Source organism: Dendrobates tinctorius, unplaced genomic scaffold (assembly GCF_039654945.1).
Source record: "Dendrobates tinctorius isolate UK_male_01 unplaced genomic scaffold, ASM3965494v1 ptg000084l, whole genome shotgun sequence".
NCBI classification, from domain to species: domain Eukaryota; kingdom Metazoa; phylum Chordata; class Amphibia; order Anura; family Dendrobatidae; genus Dendrobates; species Dendrobates tinctorius.
Window position 1 is genome coordinate 50646380 of NW_027361752.1, and position 18649 is coordinate 50665028.

Genomic DNA, 18649 nt, shown 5'->3' on the forward strand with positions numbered 1-18649 from the left:
TAGCAGCCTTCAGCTCGTCTGCATTGTTGGGTCTGGTGTCTCTCATCTTCCTCTTGACAATACTCCATAGATTCTCTATGGGGTTAAGGTCAGGCGAGTTTGCTGCCAATCAAGCACAGTGATACTGTTGTGTGTAAACCAGGTATTGGTATTTTTGGCAGTGTGGACAGGGGCCAAGTCCTGCTTGAGAATGAAATTTCCATCTCCAAAAAGCTTGTCAGCAGAGGGAAGCATGAAGTGCTCTAAAATGTCCTGATAGACGGCTGCGCTGACTTTGGTCTTGATAAAACACAGTGGACCTAGACCAGCAGATGACATGGCTCCCCAAACCATCACTGATTGAGGAGACTTCACACTGGACCTCCAGCAGCTTGGATTGTGGCCTCTCCATTCTTCCTCCAGACTCAGGGACCACGATTTTCAAATGAAATGCAAAATTTACCTTCATCTGAAAACAACCCCTTGGACCACTGACAACAGTCCAGGTCTTTTTCTCCTTCGCCCAGGTAAGACGCTTCTGGCGTTGTCTGTTGGTCATGAGTGGGTGACACAAGGAATGTGACACTTGTAGCCCGTGTCCTGGACACATCCGTGTGTGGTGTGAAGCAATGACTCCAGCAGCAGTCCACTCCTTGTGAATCTCCCCCAAATTTTTTAATGGCCTTTTCTTAACTATCCTTTCAAGGCTGCATTTATCCCGGTTGCTTGTGCACCTTTTTCTACCACACTTTTTCTTTCCACTCAACTTTCCATTAATATACTTGGATACAGCACTCTGAACAGCCAGCTTCTTTAGCAATGACCTTTTGTGGCTTCCCCTCCTTGTGGAGTGTGTCAATGACTGCCTTCTGGACATCTGTCAGGTCAGCAGTCTTCCCCATGATTGTGGAGCTACTGAAACAGACTAAGGGACCTTTTTAAACGCTTAGGAGCCTTTGCAGGTATTTTTTTTATTAATTATTCTAATTTACTGAGATAATGACTTCTGGGTTTTCATTGGCTGTAAGCCATAATCATCAACATTAACGGAAATAAACACGTGAAATAGATCACTCTGTGTGTAATGACTCTAACATATGGTTTCACTTTTTGTATTGAAGAACTGAAATACATTAACTTTCTGATGAAATGTTTGTTTTTTTTGTTAAAGCCATAATTTTCTATTTTCCTCTCAATGCTTCTTTATGAGAGCTTGTTTTTTGGGGATGATTTGACTTTTCGTTTGTACTGTTTTGGTGTCCATATAACCTTTTGATCGCTTCTTCTGTTTATTGAAAAGCAGCATAAATTTGCGGTTTAAGTAACTCAATAAGATTATAGGTCAGGTCCGGTCTTGGTCCGATGGGTGTTGCGGTCCGGCGCCTCCCATCTTCTAACGGTGACATCCTCTTCTTTGCTGCCTGTCATGGTTCCTGCACAGGCGCACTGCTCTGCCCTGTTGAGGGCAGAGCAGAATACTGCAGTGCGCAGGCGCCGGACCTCTCTGACCTTTCCCGGCGCCTGCGCACTGCAGGACTCTGCTCTGCCTTCAACAGGGCAGAGCAGTGCGCCGGAGCCACGACAGGCAGCAAAGAAGAGGACATCACCGTTAGAAGATGGGAGGCGCCAGACTGGACCACAACACCCATTGGACCAAAACCGGACCCGGATCGCCCCTGGGTGAGTATAATATAACTCATTTTTCTTCTCTTTCAGGTTACATCGGGGGGTTATCTACAGCATTACAAAATGCTGTAGATAAGCCCCTGATGGGGGTTCCAGAAGCTCATAGTCAAAAAATGGGGTGACAGATTCCCTTTAAAAGGAGAGTCTGTCAGCACAAAAGGACTGTTCAAACCAAGCACAGGCTCTAGGTGCAACCTCAGCGTGGCCAAATAGATCAGTGGACAAGAAAAGTTTGGCTTGACCGAGCACTCCCGTATCCTCTTTGATAGAGCCGATCCTGGACTCTTCTGATGGCGGCTTATTCCTAAATAGAACAAAAGGATCAGACTGGATCTTATAATATGTCAGAAGGAAAATATAATTGAATACATCCTCATCCATAGTCTCTTAATCCTCTGGCGTGTCTACTAAATGTGGAGCATGTCCTCGGTGATGAAAGGGTTGGAATCAGATACCATCTGGTTAAAATTTGTAGGCTTGCTTAGATGATGAGGATATTTCGATAACTCCTAGAGGAAAACATCCACATTTGGCCCATTGGGCGTTAGACAGGGTGGATCCACAAATGCGACTCCCTTTTGGTATCATCATATTTGGGACTAGGATGCAGAAAGGATCAGGTCAGAATAAAGGGATGATATAAGACCTGGAGAGGGGAGGGATGGTCTACATCTTTGTTAGAATGGAGTGAGTATAAAGAGGTGGAGGAAAATGAATATGTCCTGAACCACAGTCTCCTAGTCCTTGAGTACATCCAATAATCCAATAATTGTGGTGGTGAAACAACCTGAAAAATAATTGTGAGGATAGCCCAGGAAAAATGGGGATCAGATACCATCTGGCTAAACATTTTAGGTTTGAATGTTCAAAACGTCCCCATACAGATTAGACTTACAACTGACCCATTTGTTATCAGCGCATTCGGCTGACTTTAGTTTAATGTGCACAGGGTCCTATAAGACATTCAAACCCAAAAGAGATGGTATCTGATGTCTGGTACCTGTTTTTTGCCGCGTTGTCCCAGGCTATACTCCCAATCATTTTTTTTGTTGTTGTTTCACCCCTGTGGACTTGCCTGAGGAATAACAAACAATGGTTCCGGATATGTTCAATGATATTATGATCTAACGTCTCTAAACCCCCTTTATGATCGCCTTATTTTAAATAGAACTGGTCACTTGAAAAAAACTCAATTAACCTGCAGATATGGGGTTAATCTGCAGGTTAATAGCGTTCTGAACCTGCCCGGAAAATTATCTTTATTACTCCCAGGTAAGGTTCCATTTTCAGTCACAGGCGGAGTCACAGGGGCGGCGCCAATTGAGTCACTGCCCTGTGTATAGAGAGTGGCGGCTGTAGCCGTACCCCCAGCACTGACTGTCAGCAGAATCAGCATTAAGGCCGGCTGTCAGTCAGTGGTTAGATCCTGATCTCCCTTTAGGGTTCTTTCTGTGTCTCCGTCGGGTCATACGTTCGATATCCCCCGCAAAACTAGACTGTAATGGTGACAGCAGAGCGAATTTGTTTTCTGACGTGCATCATTTTCGGGAGTGTACACTTACAGGAGGCGGACACTCAGATGTAGTAGACTGCGTCTGAGTGTCCTCCTGGAGGTGTACACTCCTGAAAAAAGTGGACAGCAGAGCGCACGTTCTATCTACCGTCACCATTACAGTCTCATCGGCGTATGCATCCGGACCACGTTTTGTGGGGATTTTCGGACGTATGCCCCGACGGGGACATAGGACGCAATGTGAAATTACCCTAAAGGCAGATGAGGATGTAACCACTGACTGACAGCCCGCCCTAATGCTGAGCCTGCTGACAGTCAGTGCTTAGTCACAATGATGGCCATTGATGGCGCCTGACACAAGGTAAGGTTTTAATATACTAGATACAGGCTAGGACCGTCCCGATTGGGTACACCTTGTCGCGGTTGGATGACTTTTATGCGTTTTTGACCCAAATAGCATTAACTAAATCTCCTATGTTGCTTATGTTTACTATTACTTATTTACTTACTATATATATATATATATATACTCAATTAGTATTTTTTCTTGGATTTTGAATGTAGAGGATATTGTATTGTACTATTTTGGGTACAATAAGTATAGTAATATTTCATTACATTTTTTATTTGTTTTTGCATTGTTGTATTTTGTATTCTGTACCGTTTCACGACAAATGAACTTCATTTTTTTCAAGTTAGAAAGGTCATTTGTTTATTCTTTTTATGTATTGTTTTTGCAAGAAAATATATTTACATTTTTCTTCTTTTTTTTATTAGAGCGGGGACTTTTTTTTTTACATTTTTTATCACAAGTTAGATATGATTCTAAATCAGGAACGTTGCTCGTATGTTACACTCCTATGGTCGCAATGCCGGTAGCAGTGATGGCGCTGCTTTGCACCGGGTGTGATGTGCCCACCGCGTGTGACATGTTCGGCATTAGCAGCCCGAGACTTCATGGCTCGGTGTTTTACAATCTGGCTTTTCTTTCTCACCACACCCAGCGTACGCTTCTGTAGGAATGGTTTGGTGGATTCCCTGTAGCTGCAACACAACTCATGCCCGGGCAGCTGCCCCTCCCTGACGTTAAAGAATTCATGCATAAAAAGCACTGGGACGGCTGAAAATGTTGCCCTTGGCAAGATCTGACTTACAAAACAGCATTTCGGATTTTTTTTTCCTACCTCACTATTGCTGGTTTGTACAGATCACAAGCCGAGATGTCATGTCCTTACATTCCGGGGAGAAGTGCACACCTGCTCTGGCTCCTTTTTTTTTTTTAAATTGGTTTGCTCATGCGTATCCAAAAGATCCCAGCAAAAATGTATATTTCTGCCCCTCGTTATTCTTATCATGCGGTGAATCCATGCCTAGAAATTCCCCCTGATGCCATATAGAGGATGAACGGCCGGAGGCTTAATACTAACACGTCTCCCCCTTGCTATGAATGCACCCACTTCACGTATGCCAAGGGTGCAAGTCATTTCTTGTGCCCGTCACCATTTTTTTTCCGGGCAAACCTTGTGTAAATAATTCTGGAGGTGCAACGACTTGGAAAGAAGTTTATAATATTTTATTACTTTTTGGTATTTTTTTCCCCTTGTTGCAGCTTATGCTTCTTGAGAAATAAAACAAGTCTGTGCAGCATGGAGAAGCAGTCTGCTACAGTGGCGTAGCTATAGTTCGATGAGCCCCCGGGGCAAAATTTGGACTTGGACCCCCATCTGCATGTTTCTCAGGTGTATGGGCACTTGTAGCATTATATCTTATAATGACATGCGTGTTCACCCCACTTGTCCCCCATTTGGTTCCTTCCTGTAATAAGATCCCCCATCTTGACCCCTTTCTGTAATGTTGGGCAATTTCCTGTAATAATGTCTCCAATCCTGGCCCCCTTCCAGTAATAATGTCCCCATCCTAGCCCCGTTCAGTAATATTGCGCCCAGTCCGGGGTCCTTCCAGTAGTAGAAGACCCATCTTGATCCCCATTCTATAACAATGTCCCACTTTCTGGGCCCCTTCCTGGTATACTGTTCCCTGTCCTGGGCCATTTAATAATCTTCTGGGCCACTTCCTATGATAGCTTCCTCCATCTTGGTCCCTTTTAATAATGTCCCCCATTCTGGCCTCTTCCTGAAATAATGTGCCCCATCCTGGGCCTCTTCCTGGTATAATGTCCCCCATCATGTGCCCTTTCCTAATAAAATGTTCCCCATCATGTGCCCTTTCCTATTAGAATGTCCCCCATTCTGGGCCTCTTCCTATTAGAATGTCCCCCATTATGTGCCCTTTCCTTTTATAATGTCCCCTGTTATGATTAGGTCACCGAGGAGGATAGCCGGGGAATAAGCTAGGCAACCAGAAAGGTTGGTAACTAAGCGGATTGCAGACCTCTAAAACTAATTAAAAAAAATAGAATTAGCCGTGGGACGTACCTACGATGCCCTAGACGCCTCGGCACAGCCAAAGAGTTTAACTAAGCCTAAAGCAAGAAAGGGGAAAGCTAAACTGCCCCAGAGTAGAACCTCAATGGAATATATAGCCTCCAAACATATAATGCCGATGAGGCACAAACACAGGCAGAAATAGAGTAAGCAAATGATGGGGCCCAAACTGTCTAGATAGAACAGGACAGGAAAGATACTGTCTGCAATCACGCAAAAAACCCTAAGAAAAATCCAACACGTCTGATATGCAAAAATACTGAGGCCACACGACCTCTCCCCCATGGGATCTGCGGCAGCGCTCACTTGCTCTTGCCGGACTTGCTGCTCTCGGTCTTCTTGGGCAGCAGCACGGCCTGGATGTTGGGCAGGACGCCCCCCCTGGGTGATGGTCACCCCACCCAGCAGCCTGTTCAGCTCCTCGTCATTGCGCACCGCCAGCTGCAGGTGTCGGGGGATGATGCGGGTCTTCTTGTTGTCCCGGGCCGCATTACCGGCCAATTCCAGGATCTCAGCGGTCAGATACTCCAGCACAGCGGCCAGATAGACCGGAGCGCCGGCGCCCACCCTCTCGGCGTAGTTACCCTTGCGGAGAAGCCTGTGCACCCGGCCGACCGGGAACTGCAGTCCTGCCCGGGATGAGCGGGTCTTGGCTTTAGCGCGGACCTTCCCTCCTTGTTTGCCGCGTCCAGACATGGTGGTGACCGCTGATAACAAACAGTAACCGAGAAGAATCTGGGTGAATGCTGTCATCAGATCTGTGATTTGTTCCTCTCTGATAGTCTGGTATGGGGGAGCCACTGCGCATGACAAACTCCGCTTACAAAGGACTTTCAGAACAGCAGAGAGAATTATAGGCTCCCCCCTGCCTAAAATCCAGGATCTTTATGATAAGAGTATTCGATCCCATGCATTGAAAATTTCATCCGATCCATCTCACCCGGGACACTCCTCATTCCAACTACTCCCTTCAGGACGTCGCTTCAGAGTCCCCAAATGCAGTACCAACCGCCATATGAACAGCTTCTATCCACTCTCTGTTCAACAATTAAATCGTCATGTGTAGACTATATACTGTATCTGTCTTGTTAGATGTTACTTGTTGTATCTGTTGTTATATATTATGTTGCCTCTTTGCCACAAAGAATTCCTTGTATATATGTAATATGTACTTGGCGATAATAAATTTGATTTGATTTGATTGATTCTGGTGTGAACTGGAAGCAAAGCAAAAGATACTGATATAACCGGGGACTATCAATACTGAACAGACTGACGTAAGCTGTGGCATATGGAACGGGGTCCAGCACTGGTCCCAGCAGGGAACAATGCTGAACCCACACAGCAAAACAGAAAGCAGAGAAAGGCAAAAACTGGATCAAATGCAAAAAGATTCCAGCAAACAAATAACTTATCTGAACGATGCAGGACCAAGCAGGGGGCAAGCGGATTTCAAAATGCACAGGAAGAAAACCAAATCACCAGCAACAACTGAAGGAAGCTTGCTGACTTAAATCTTCCCTGTTTGTAACACCTGACCTCCACTCATCCTCTTCAGGTGATTGACTTCTGTCAACCCAACCAGCTCCATTACCCGCAGCAACCACCAGAGGGAGCCCAAACTCAGAAGTCAGGTCTAAAGTCTTCACAACAGTCCCCCATTATGGGCCTCTTCCTGGTATAATTCCCCCCATCATGTGCCCTTTATTATTATAATGTCCCCCATCCTGGGCCCCTTCCTGTTATAATGTCCCCCATCCTGGGCCCTTTGCTAGTATAATGTCCCCCATCCTGGGCCCTTTGCTAGTATAATGTCCCCCATCCTGGGCCCCTTCCTGGCATAATGTCCCCCATCCTGGGCCCTTTACTAGTATAATGTCCCCCATCCTGGTCCCTTTACTAGTATAATGTCCCCCATCCTGGGCCTCTTCCTGGTATAATGTCCCCTATCCTGGGCCTCTTCCTGGTATAATGTCCCCCATCCTGGGCCCTTTACTAGTATAATGTCCCCCATCCTGGGCCCTTTACTAGTATAATGTCCTCCATTCTGGGCCCCTTCTTGGCATAATGTCCCCCATCCTGGTCCCTTTACTAGTATAATGTCCCCCATCCTGGGCCTCTTCCTGGTATAATGTCCCCCATCCTGGGCCCTTTACTAGTATAATGTCCCCCATCCTGGACCTCTTCCTGGTATAATGTCCCCCATCCTGGGCCCTTTACTAGTATAATGTCCCCCATCCTAGGTCCCTTCCTGGTATAATGTCCCCCATCCTGTCCATCTTCCATTCTTTTCCAGCACATTTTAAAAATTAACAAATGATTAGTCTTACCTTTCCCCGCTCCCACGATGTACGGTGTCCTCCTCTATAGACTGCACATAAGCTGGCAGCTGACTTTGGTGTGCCAGCTTAAGTAACTTATGATGTCACTGCCATGTGCCGCCTGTCACTGGCAAGCCGACATCTGCTGCCAGTCTTTGATTGGACGACCCCGTGTATTGCAGTGCAGGGAGCCGGTGGCTCTGCTCCGCAATTCATTTCAGCTGAATATCCAAAGGCGCATATCCAGGTGATATTAGCACGCACGGGTCAGGTCGCGGTTGCACACGTTACACCCCTGCACATGGAATAATATGCATTTTTACATTTTTATAAAGATGTTCCTTAATGGATTTGCTGTAATCTTACAACTGAACGGCCGACTTTTTTGAGTTGTCAGACAGATCATCATTGGTGCTTCCGTGTATGGAAACTGGCCTCGAGTATAGCATAAAATCCAGGGATCAGTTACAGTGTTAATTCTCAAGAATGGAGAGAATATTTTATTTATTTGTTTACTGCTCGTTGTCTAGGTTACCAGCCACTGCTAGCAGATCCTGTGCAGTGCTTACAAGCTCTTTCTAATAAAGCTTGTAAGCTGTGCTCCATATCCGGCCAGCTCCAATGCCCTTGCACTTTTCCGATGCTGCAGAAGCAAAACTACCTGTGTTTGCAGCATTGAAAAGTACATAGTTTAGGCCAGCGGTGCAACCACAGGTAGAGCCACTAAGCTCAATGATTGGCTGCAGCGCTGTGCACATGACTTCAGCGCTGCAGGCAAACACCAGAGAGGTGCAGCGACAGAGAGTCATCGCTGGACCTGGGTTGAGTAATACTCAGAGTGTAATACTCAGTGCGTAATACCTACTGCAGAAAGTTTACTGAAAGCGGACAAACCATTTAAAGATAAATTCACACGCTGCAGATGTTTTTTACAGAAATATTTGTGACGACTGAAAATCAATTTCTTTCATACGAATCGGATTATTCCAGGTTATCGCACAGTTGCTGAACTTTCTGCGCTTCTAAGGGTATGTGAACATCCTCTTAGAAGCACTGATCTAGAATAATGACACACCGCGACTCCTGAGTAATAACCAGTCAACAGTGGTAATAATGAGAGCTGCCGAGGACTGGAATGGCGGCTCTGTATTCTGGGCTTCAGAGAACACTTCCCAGTGGAGTACGTCCACATTGTCTCATTTGGAAAATAAGTTTATAATTAGAGTGAAAGAAATTATATTGTTAATTAATAAGTACATAATGTGTGAATATTCCTGGGCTTCTCTAATTTTTTAGTGCCAAGGACCAAGAATTCCACCGGTCCTAATTCCAGGACTAATGGCACATCTGTTCGAGCAGCCATCATATATTGATGTACGGAGTAAATGACATACGCTAAAAATTTGACATTTGTGCTTACTTTTTTTTTTTCTAGGCCGCTTTAATGATCTCTCTCATATGGAAATACTACTCCGAACCCGTGACCGTGCTGCCTAGTAAATGGATTGCACCATTGGAACGTCTTGTAGCTTTTCCCACTGGTATTGCAGGTAACGGCGCATTCAGCACATTGAGTATTCAACGCTAACTCCTGTAACACCAATTCACAGCTGCAGAATAACCCCAGAGCTGCACTCACTATTCTGCTGGTGCAGTCACTGTGTACATACATTACATTACTGATCCTGAGTTACATCCTGTATTATACTCCAGAGCTGCACTCACTATTCTGCTGGTGCAGTCACTGTGTACATACATTACATTACTGATCATGAGTTACATCCTGTATTATACCCTAGAGCTGCACTCACTATTCAGCTGGTGCAGTCACTGTGTACATACATTACATTACTGATCCTGAGTTACATCTTGTATTATACTCCAGAGCTGCACTCGCTATTCTGCTGGTGCAGTCACTGTGTACATACATTACATTACTGATCCTGAGTTACATCCTGTATTATACTCCAGAGCTGCACTCACTATTCTGCTGGTGCAGTCACTGTGTACATACATTACATTACTGATCCTGAGTTACATCCTGTATTATACTCCAGAGCTGCACTCACTATTCTGCTGGTGCAGTCACTGTGTACATAATTCACATTACTGATCCTGAGTTACATCCTGTATTACTCCAGAGCTGCACTCACTATTCTGCTGGTGCAGTCACTGTGTACATACATTACATTACTGATCATGAGTTACATCCTGTATTATACCCTAGAGCTGCACTCACTATTCAGCTGGTGCAGTCACTGTGTACATACATTACATTACTGATCCTGAGTTACATCTTGTATTATACTCCAGAGCTGCACTCGCTATTCTGCTGGTGCAGTCACTGTGTACATACATTACATTACTGATCCTGAGTTACATCCTGTATTATACTCCAGAGCTGCACTCACTATTCTGCTGGTGCAGTCACTGTGTACATACATTACATTACTGATCCTGAGTTACATCCTGTATTATACTCCAGAGCTGCACTCACTATTCTGCTGGTGCAGTCACTGTGTACATACATCACATTACTGATCCTGAGTTACATCCTGTATTACTCCAGAGCTGCACTCACTATTCTGCTGTTGCAGTCACAGTGTACATACATCACATTACTGACCCTGAGTTACATCCTGTATTATACTCCAGAGCTGCACTCACTATTCTGCTGGTGCAGTCACTGTGTACATACATTACATTACTGATCCTGAGCTACATCCTGTATTATACTCCAGAGCTGCACTCACTATTCTGCTGGTGCAGTCACTGTGTACATACATTACATTACTGATCCTGAGTTACATCCTGTATTATACTCCAGAGCTGCACTCACTATTCTGCTGGTGCAGCCACTGTGTACATACATTACCTTACTGATCCTGAGTTACATCCTGTATTATACCCCAGAGCTGCACTCACTATTCTGCTGGTGCAGTCACTGTGTACATACATTACATTACTGATCCTGAGTTACCTCCTGTATTATACCCCAGAGCTGCACTTACTATTCTGCTGGTGCAGTCACTGTGTACATACATTACCTTACTGATCCTGAGTTACATCCTGTATTATACCCCAGAGCTGCACTCACTATTCTGCTGGTGCAGTCACTGTGTACATACATTTCATTACTGATCCTGAGTTACATCCTGTATTATACCCCAGAGCTGCACTCACTATTCTGCTGGTGCAGTCACTGTGTACATACATTTCATTACTGATCCTGAGTTACATCCTGTATTATACCCCAGAGCTGCACTCACTATTCTGCTGGTGCAGCCACTGTGTACATACATTACATTACTTATTCTGACGTGGTTCATGAAGCTGAGATATAAGGTGCTGTTTGGTGGAGGTCAATAAAATGAAAGCTGTGATGTGATTGGTTGATATAGGAAATAAAGACAGTTTTGATAATTCTGCCCCACACCCTTATACTATGTATTATGTCATGTGCAGCCCTGTACACTGCCTGATCTGTAATATTCGGGTATTATAGTGCTGTTATACTCCTGGCATCTGCCGCACACACGTCCTAATGGAAAAAGCCAACACTGCGGCCGAGATGATTGGTTTGTGGCTACAATAAAAATCTGTTCCAGTAAACACATAATACTCCGCCAGTTCCTTCACTTTCACATAGATTCTTAAAGGCAATGAGTCATCACAAAGCAATCTGCTGTTGAAATCAGAGGTGTATATAGAGATGCTACCATAGTAAAGGAGGAGGAGGTGAGCAGTGACATCACCTATTGTAAGTGGTGGGATCCTGTGTTATCTACTGTATATAGAGGTACTATCAGTCATTGTACAGGGGGAGGAGGTGAGCTGTGACATCATCTATTGTAAATTGTGGATTCTGTGTTACCTACTGTATATAGAGGTATTATCAGTCATTGTACAGGAGGAGGAGGTGAGCTGTGACATCACCTATTGTGACTGGTGGATTCTGTTACCTACTGTATATAGAGGTATTATCAGTTATTGTACAGGGGGAGGAGGTGAGCTGTGATATAATCTATTGCAAATTGTGGATTCTGTGTTACCTACTGTATACAGAGGTATTATCAGTCATTGTACAGGGGGAGGAGGTGAGCTATAACATCACCTATTGTAAATTGTGGATTCTGTGTTACCTACTGTATATAGAGGTATTATCAGTCATTGTACAGGGGGAGGAGGTGAGCTGTGACATAATCTATTGCAAATTGTGGATTCTGTGTTACCTACTGTATATAGAGGTATTATCAGTCATTGTACAGGAGGAGGAGGTGAGCTGTGACATCATCTATTGTAAATTGTGGATTCTGTGTTACCTACTGTATATAGAGGTATTATCAGTCATTGTACAGGGGGAGGAGGTGAGCTGTGACATCCTCTATTGTGGATGGCGTATCCTGTGTTACCTACTGTATATAGAGGCGTTATCAGTCATTGTACAGGGGGAGGAGGTGAGCTGTGCCATCACCTATTGTGGATGATGGAGCCTGTGTTATCTACTGTGTATAGAGGTGTTATCAGTCATTGTACAGGGGAGAAGGTGAGCTGTGACATCATCTATTGTGAATTTCTCAAGTAACTTGTTTGTTGCTTATAGACAGTCACTACTTACAGTGTGCCACGGCAGTGGTGAGGACAGCTTCCCTTCATCGCTTTAGACAAGTGCAATCTGTGGATTCAGTTATCGCTTTGGTTACTAGAGAATTCTAGCATTGGTAAATTTCAGGCCTCTAAGTCACTAATGCTGTGTGCAGGAGTACTTCCATACATGTCAGCTTTCTTACAAAATATCAAAATGGTATATGGCAGTGTTATATGAATGCAGTTTGGTGGTAGTATATCGAGACTGTGTTGGGGTATTATTTAGGAATTGTATGGATGTATTATGTGACATTGTATGAAAGTAGTATTGTATGTGATTATTATGGGATGTCATGTTAAAACTTATTAGCTGGCGCTGTATGGAAGTATTATATACAGTCATATGTTAAAGTTTGGGCACCCCTATTAATGTTAACCTTTTTTCTTTATAACAATTTTGGATTTTGCAACAGCTATTTCAGTTTCATATATCTAATAACTGATGGACTCAGTTATATTTCTGGATTCAAATGAGGTTTATTGTACTAACAGAAAATGTGCAATCTGCATTTAAACAAAATTTGACCGGTGCAAAAGTATGGGCACCCTTATCATTTTCTAGATTTAAACACTCCTAACTACTTTTTACTGACTTCCTGAAACACTAAATTGGTTTTGTAACCTCATTGAGCTTTGAGCTTCATAGCCAGGTGTATCCAATCATGAGAAAAGGTATTTAAGGTGGCCACTTGCAAGTAGTTCTCCTATTTGATTCTCCTATGAAGAGTGGCATCATGGGCTCCTCAAAACAACTCTCAAATGATCTGAAAACAAAGATTATTCAACATAGCTTTTCAGGGGAAGGATACAAAAAGTAGTCTCAGAGATTTAACCTGTCAGTTTCCACTGTGAGGAACATAGTAAGGAAATGGAAGAACACAGGTACAGTTCTTGTTAAGCCCAGAAGTGGCAGGCCAAGAAAAATATCAGAAAGGCAGAGAAGAAGAATGGTGAGAACAGTCAAGGACAATCCACAGACCACCTCCAAAGACCTGCAGCATAATCTTGCTGCAGATAGTGTCACTGTGCATCGGTCAACAATACAGCGCACTTTGCACAAGGAGAAGCTGTATGGGAGAGTGATGCGAAAGAAGCCGTTTCTGCAAGCACGCCACAAACAGAGTCGCCTGAGGTATGCAAAAGCACATTTGGACAAGCCAGTTACATTTTGGAAGAAGGTCCTGTGGACTGATGAAACAAAGATTGAGTTGTTTGGTCATACAAAAAGGCGTTATGCATGGAGGCTAAAACACAGCATTCCAAGAAAAACACTTGCTACCGACAGTAAAATTTGGTGGAGGTGCCATCATGCTTTGGGGCTGTGTGGCCAATGCCGGCATCGGGAATCTTGTTAAAGTTGAGGGTCGCATGGATTCAACTCAGTATCAGCAGATTCTTGACAATAATGTGCAAGAATCAGTGACGAAGTTGAAGTTACGCAGGGGATGGATATTTCAGCAAGACAATGATCCAAAACACCGCACCAGATCTACTCAGGCATTCATGCGGAGGAACAATTACAATGTTCTGGAATGGCCATCCCAGTCCCCAGACCTGAATATCATTGAACATCTGTGGGATGATTTGAAGCGGGCTGTCCATGCTCGGCGACCATCAAACTTAACTGAACTGGAATTGTTTTGTAAACCGGAATGGTCACAAATACCTTCATCCAGGATAAAGGAACTCATTAATAGCTACAGGAAGCGCCTAGAGGCTGTTATTTTTGCAAAAGGAGGATCTACGAAATATTAATGTCATTTTTATGTTGCGGTGCCCATACTTTTGCACCGGTCAAATTTTGTTTAAATGCAGATTGCACATTTTCTGTTAGTACAATTATCCTCATTTGAATCCAGAAATATAACTGAGTCCATCAGTTATTAGATATATGAAACTGAAATAGCTGTTGCAAAAACCAAAATTGATATAAAGAAAAAAGGTTAACATTAATAGGGGTGCCCAAACTTATTATTACATGGCATGTTATCAAATTACTTTTATGTGGTACTAGCTGAAGAGCCCGGCGCTGCCCGGGCATAGTAACTAACTGCGGTTAGTTATACCAAATTATAATGATTATATATATATATATATATATATATATATATATATATATATATATATATGAAGCTGAGTGTAGAGCCCCGCATAGCCACATTCACTATAATATCCCACACAATCCCGTCAGCCAGAGCCACTGGACAACTACCCCTAATAGCCCACATCATCCTGTCAGCCTGGGGTCAGAACCAGAGCACTGAGTGGAATGGTCCTAACTTCTATACTGGGGATCCCTTTAAGAGAGGCCTGGGGTCATAACCAGAATTTGCCCTGACTTTCATACCAATGATCCCTTTAATAGAAGCCTGGGGTGAGAATCAGAGCGCTGAGGGATTTACCCTAACTTCCATACCGGAGATCCCTTTAAGAGAGGCCTGGGGTCAGTACCAGAGCATTTGAAGGCAATTTCCCTGACTTCCATACCAATGATCCCTTTAAGAGACCCTGAGGGTCAGAACCACAGAGCTGAGTGGAACCGTCCTAACTTCCATACCGGGGATCCCTTTAAGGCTGTGGGCACACATAGCATTTTAAAACGCACACCAAAAACCGGACTCCTTCCCAGAAATCGCGCGTTTTTTTCCCGCGCGATTTTATCGCGATTTTGCCGCGATTTTCGTGTGCGATATTCAAGGACTTTCCAAGCGATTTGAAGCATCGCTTGGAAAGTGATTGACAGGTTGGTCACACTCGTCAAACATAGTGTTTGACAAGTGTGACCAGGTTTTTACTATTGAGGCCGCCTATGCGGCATCAATAGTAAAAGATAGAATGTTAAAATGCTAAAAAAAATAAAAAATCGGTGTATATTTACCTTCGGGCGTCCCGCGCTGCATTCCCAGCCTCAGCGTTCCCAGTAATGCCTTGCGAGACCTGTGATGACGTAGTCTCGCGTTGCTATAGCGATCTCGCGAGACCACGTCATCACAGGACCGTGCCGCAAGGCATTACTGGGAACGCTGAGGCCCGGGAATGCAGCGCGGGACACCGGAAGGTAAATATACCCCGATTTTTTATTCTTTTTTTTTACAGGGGTATGGTACCCAGGGCCTGGAGGACAGTCTCCTCAACTCCACACTGTGGGTACCAACCGCACATGAGACGCTTCACTTCCCGCATGGTGGGCATAGCCACATGCGGGAAGTAAGCGGTTCTCATGCATTCCTATGGGTGCGGAATCGCGGCAATTCTTTGCGATTCTGCACAAAAGAATGAGCATGCTGCGATTTTTTCCGCGATGCGATTCCGCCGCGGAAAAAAGCGCAGCATTAGCACAGCATGTGCGGAATGCCATAGGAATGCATGGGGGGCGTTCTGTACACGATTTTTAAGCGTTTTCGCAGCGTTTTCGTGCCGAAAATCGCAGCAAAAACGCTTAAAAATCGCTACGTGGGCACACAGCCTAAGAGAGGCCTGGGGTCAAAACCAAAGCTCTGGATGAATTTGCTCTGACTTCCATACCAATGATCCCTTTAAGAGGGAAGATGTGCCTATATAATGGAGGATGTGTGATGTGTATATGGGCACAGGAGGTGGGGATTCATTTCGGTCTTGTGCTCTCTGCTCCTTTCTGGGGGACAGACAATGGCTGGGAGCTTATGTTCCCGGGGATGCTAGATTTCTCCCACCATGTCAGTGTCTGCTAAGGTGTTGTCAAGTGGGAAAACTTGCCCATAGCAACCAATCACAGCTCAGCTTCTTTTGAACAGCTCTGGTGAAATGAAAGATGTTTCGTGATTGGTTGGTGATACGCACACACATTCAGTTTTATACGTATATACACATTGAATGGAGTTATTGTTATGGTATATTGAAAGCATTTTGTGGCATTGTATACAAGTATTATGTTGCACTGTATAGAAGTAGGATGTGGCATTGTATAGAAGTATGTTGTGCCATTGTATGGAAATGTTATGCGGAATTGTATGTAATTACTACTATCTGACATTGTATGAAAATGTCAAGTGACATTTTATTGAATTACTATTTTTTGGCATTTTATGGAATTAGGGTGTGTGCACACGTTGCAGATTCTGCTACGGATCCGCAGTACCCTTTAAATCTATGTAAATAGAAAACCGCAGTGCCTACGGTGCGGAATTTTCCGCGCGGATTTAATTGTATAGAAGTATTATGCGGCATTGTATAGAAGTATTATGTGGCATTGTATAGAAGTATTATGCGGCATTGTATAGAAGTATTATGTGGCATTGTATAGAAGTATTATGTGGCATTGTATAGAAGTATTATGCGGCATTGTATAGAAGTATTATGTGGCATTGTATAGAAGTATTATGCGGCATTGTATAGAAGTATTATGCGTCATTGTATAGAAGTATTATGCGTCATTGTATAGAAGTATTATGCGTCATTGTATAGAAGTATTATGTGGCATTGTATAGAAGTATTATGCGGCATTGTATAGAAGTATTATGCGGCATTGTATAGAAGTATTATGTGGCATTGTATAGAAGTATTATGCGTCATTGTATAGAAGTATTATGTGGCATTGTATAGAAGTATTATGTGGCATTGTATAGAAGTATTATGTGGCATTGTATAGAAGTATTATGTGGCATTGTATAGAAGTATTATGCGGCATTGTATAGAAGTATTATGTGGCATTGTATAGAAGTATTATGTGGCATTGTATAGAAGTATTATGCGGCATTGTATAGAAGTATTATGTGGCATTGTATAGAAGTATTATGCGGCATTGTATAGAAGTATTATGCGTCATTGTATAGAAGTATTATGCGTCATTGTATAGAAGTATTATGCGTCATTGTATAGAAGTATTATGTGGCATTGTATAGAAGTATTATGCGGCATTGTATAGAAGTATTATGTGGCATTGTATAGAAGTATTATGCGGCATTGTATAGAAGTATTATGCGGCATTGTATAGAAGTATTATGTGGCATTGTATAGAAGTATTATGCGTCATTGTATAGAAGTATTATGTGGCATTGTATAGAAGTATTATGTGGCATTGTATAGAAGTATTATGTGGCATTGTATAGAAGTATTATGCGGCATTGTATAGAAGTATTATGCGGCATTGTATAGAAGTATTTGGATCTAAACATTTTCAAAAAAGTGACCATTTTTGATTGTGATTATGTAATAAGTGCACGTCCACTTTCAGCTCTGTGTCAGGTACTGTAGTGGTTGTTACCCTGTTTCCACAAGATCATAACTGTCTTGCTGTACAGATCTAGCGGTGCAGCTCTCCATAACCCACCGATTTGCTGTGTGACATCGCTTATGTAGTGGAAATGTCGGCCGCATTAACACCGGGTAGACTCTTACATGCACAGGTTATTCACGATACATGTATTTCTAATTTCAGGTGGTGTAGGGATCACATGTTGGCTCGTGGTGTGTAACAAGGTCGTGGCCATCATGCTGTACCCCATCAGCTGAGATGTACGGAGACCTCAGTATTCCTACCAGCCCGGCTCCCTTCATCCATCCATCCATCCATCCATCCATCCAATGTTTACAGTCTAAGGGAAGTCCACGATCTATTTATTCATTTTTTAGCTATGTGATGACTTGGTTTGCTAGTCCGTCCTGTGAGTGATATCGTGTCCCTGTATATATTCAGGTCATTATGTGTCTTATTGCATCATGTCGTAAATAAAGCAAAACAACAAAATCTGATATGGTGTGTTAATAATAATATAATAATAAATTTTATTTTTATAGCGCCGACATATTCCGCAGCACTTTACATTTCAGAGGGGATTTGTACAGACAATAGACATTACAGCATAACAATAATCACATACAGTAGATTATAACAAATACCAAGAGGAATGAGTGCCCTGCTCGCAAGCTTACAGTCTATGAGGAAAGAGGGAGACACGAAAGGTGGGTGGTAACAGTTGCCCTGATTGTTTGGACCAGTCATAATGTTAAGTGTGTAACAGTACAGACACAGAGGGCTAATGGAGGCATAAAGCATGTGGGAACATGATGCGGGGAACCTG

The 18649-nt window shown here is 43.4% G+C and overlaps 1 protein-coding gene and 1 pseudogene across 1 annotated transcript in view; one reads left to right on the forward strand and one right to left on the reverse strand.

The window, feature by feature from the left end:
- GET1 (guided entry of tail-anchored proteins factor 1) overlaps positions 1-18320 on the forward strand; it is a 51398-nt gene extending 33078 nt beyond the window's left edge. The window contains exons 4-5 of the mRNA XM_073584689.1: positions 9379-9493; positions 18007-18320. Coding sequence (XP_073440790.1) covers positions 9379-9493; positions 18007-18080 — 189 coding nt within the window. The 3' untranslated portion in view covers positions 18081-18320. The remainder of the gene's footprint in view (positions 1-9378; positions 9494-18006) is intronic.
- Positions 5925-6348, reverse strand: LOC141097482 (histone H2A type 1-like; annotated as a pseudogene).
- Positions 18321-18649: the final 329 nt, after the last annotated feature.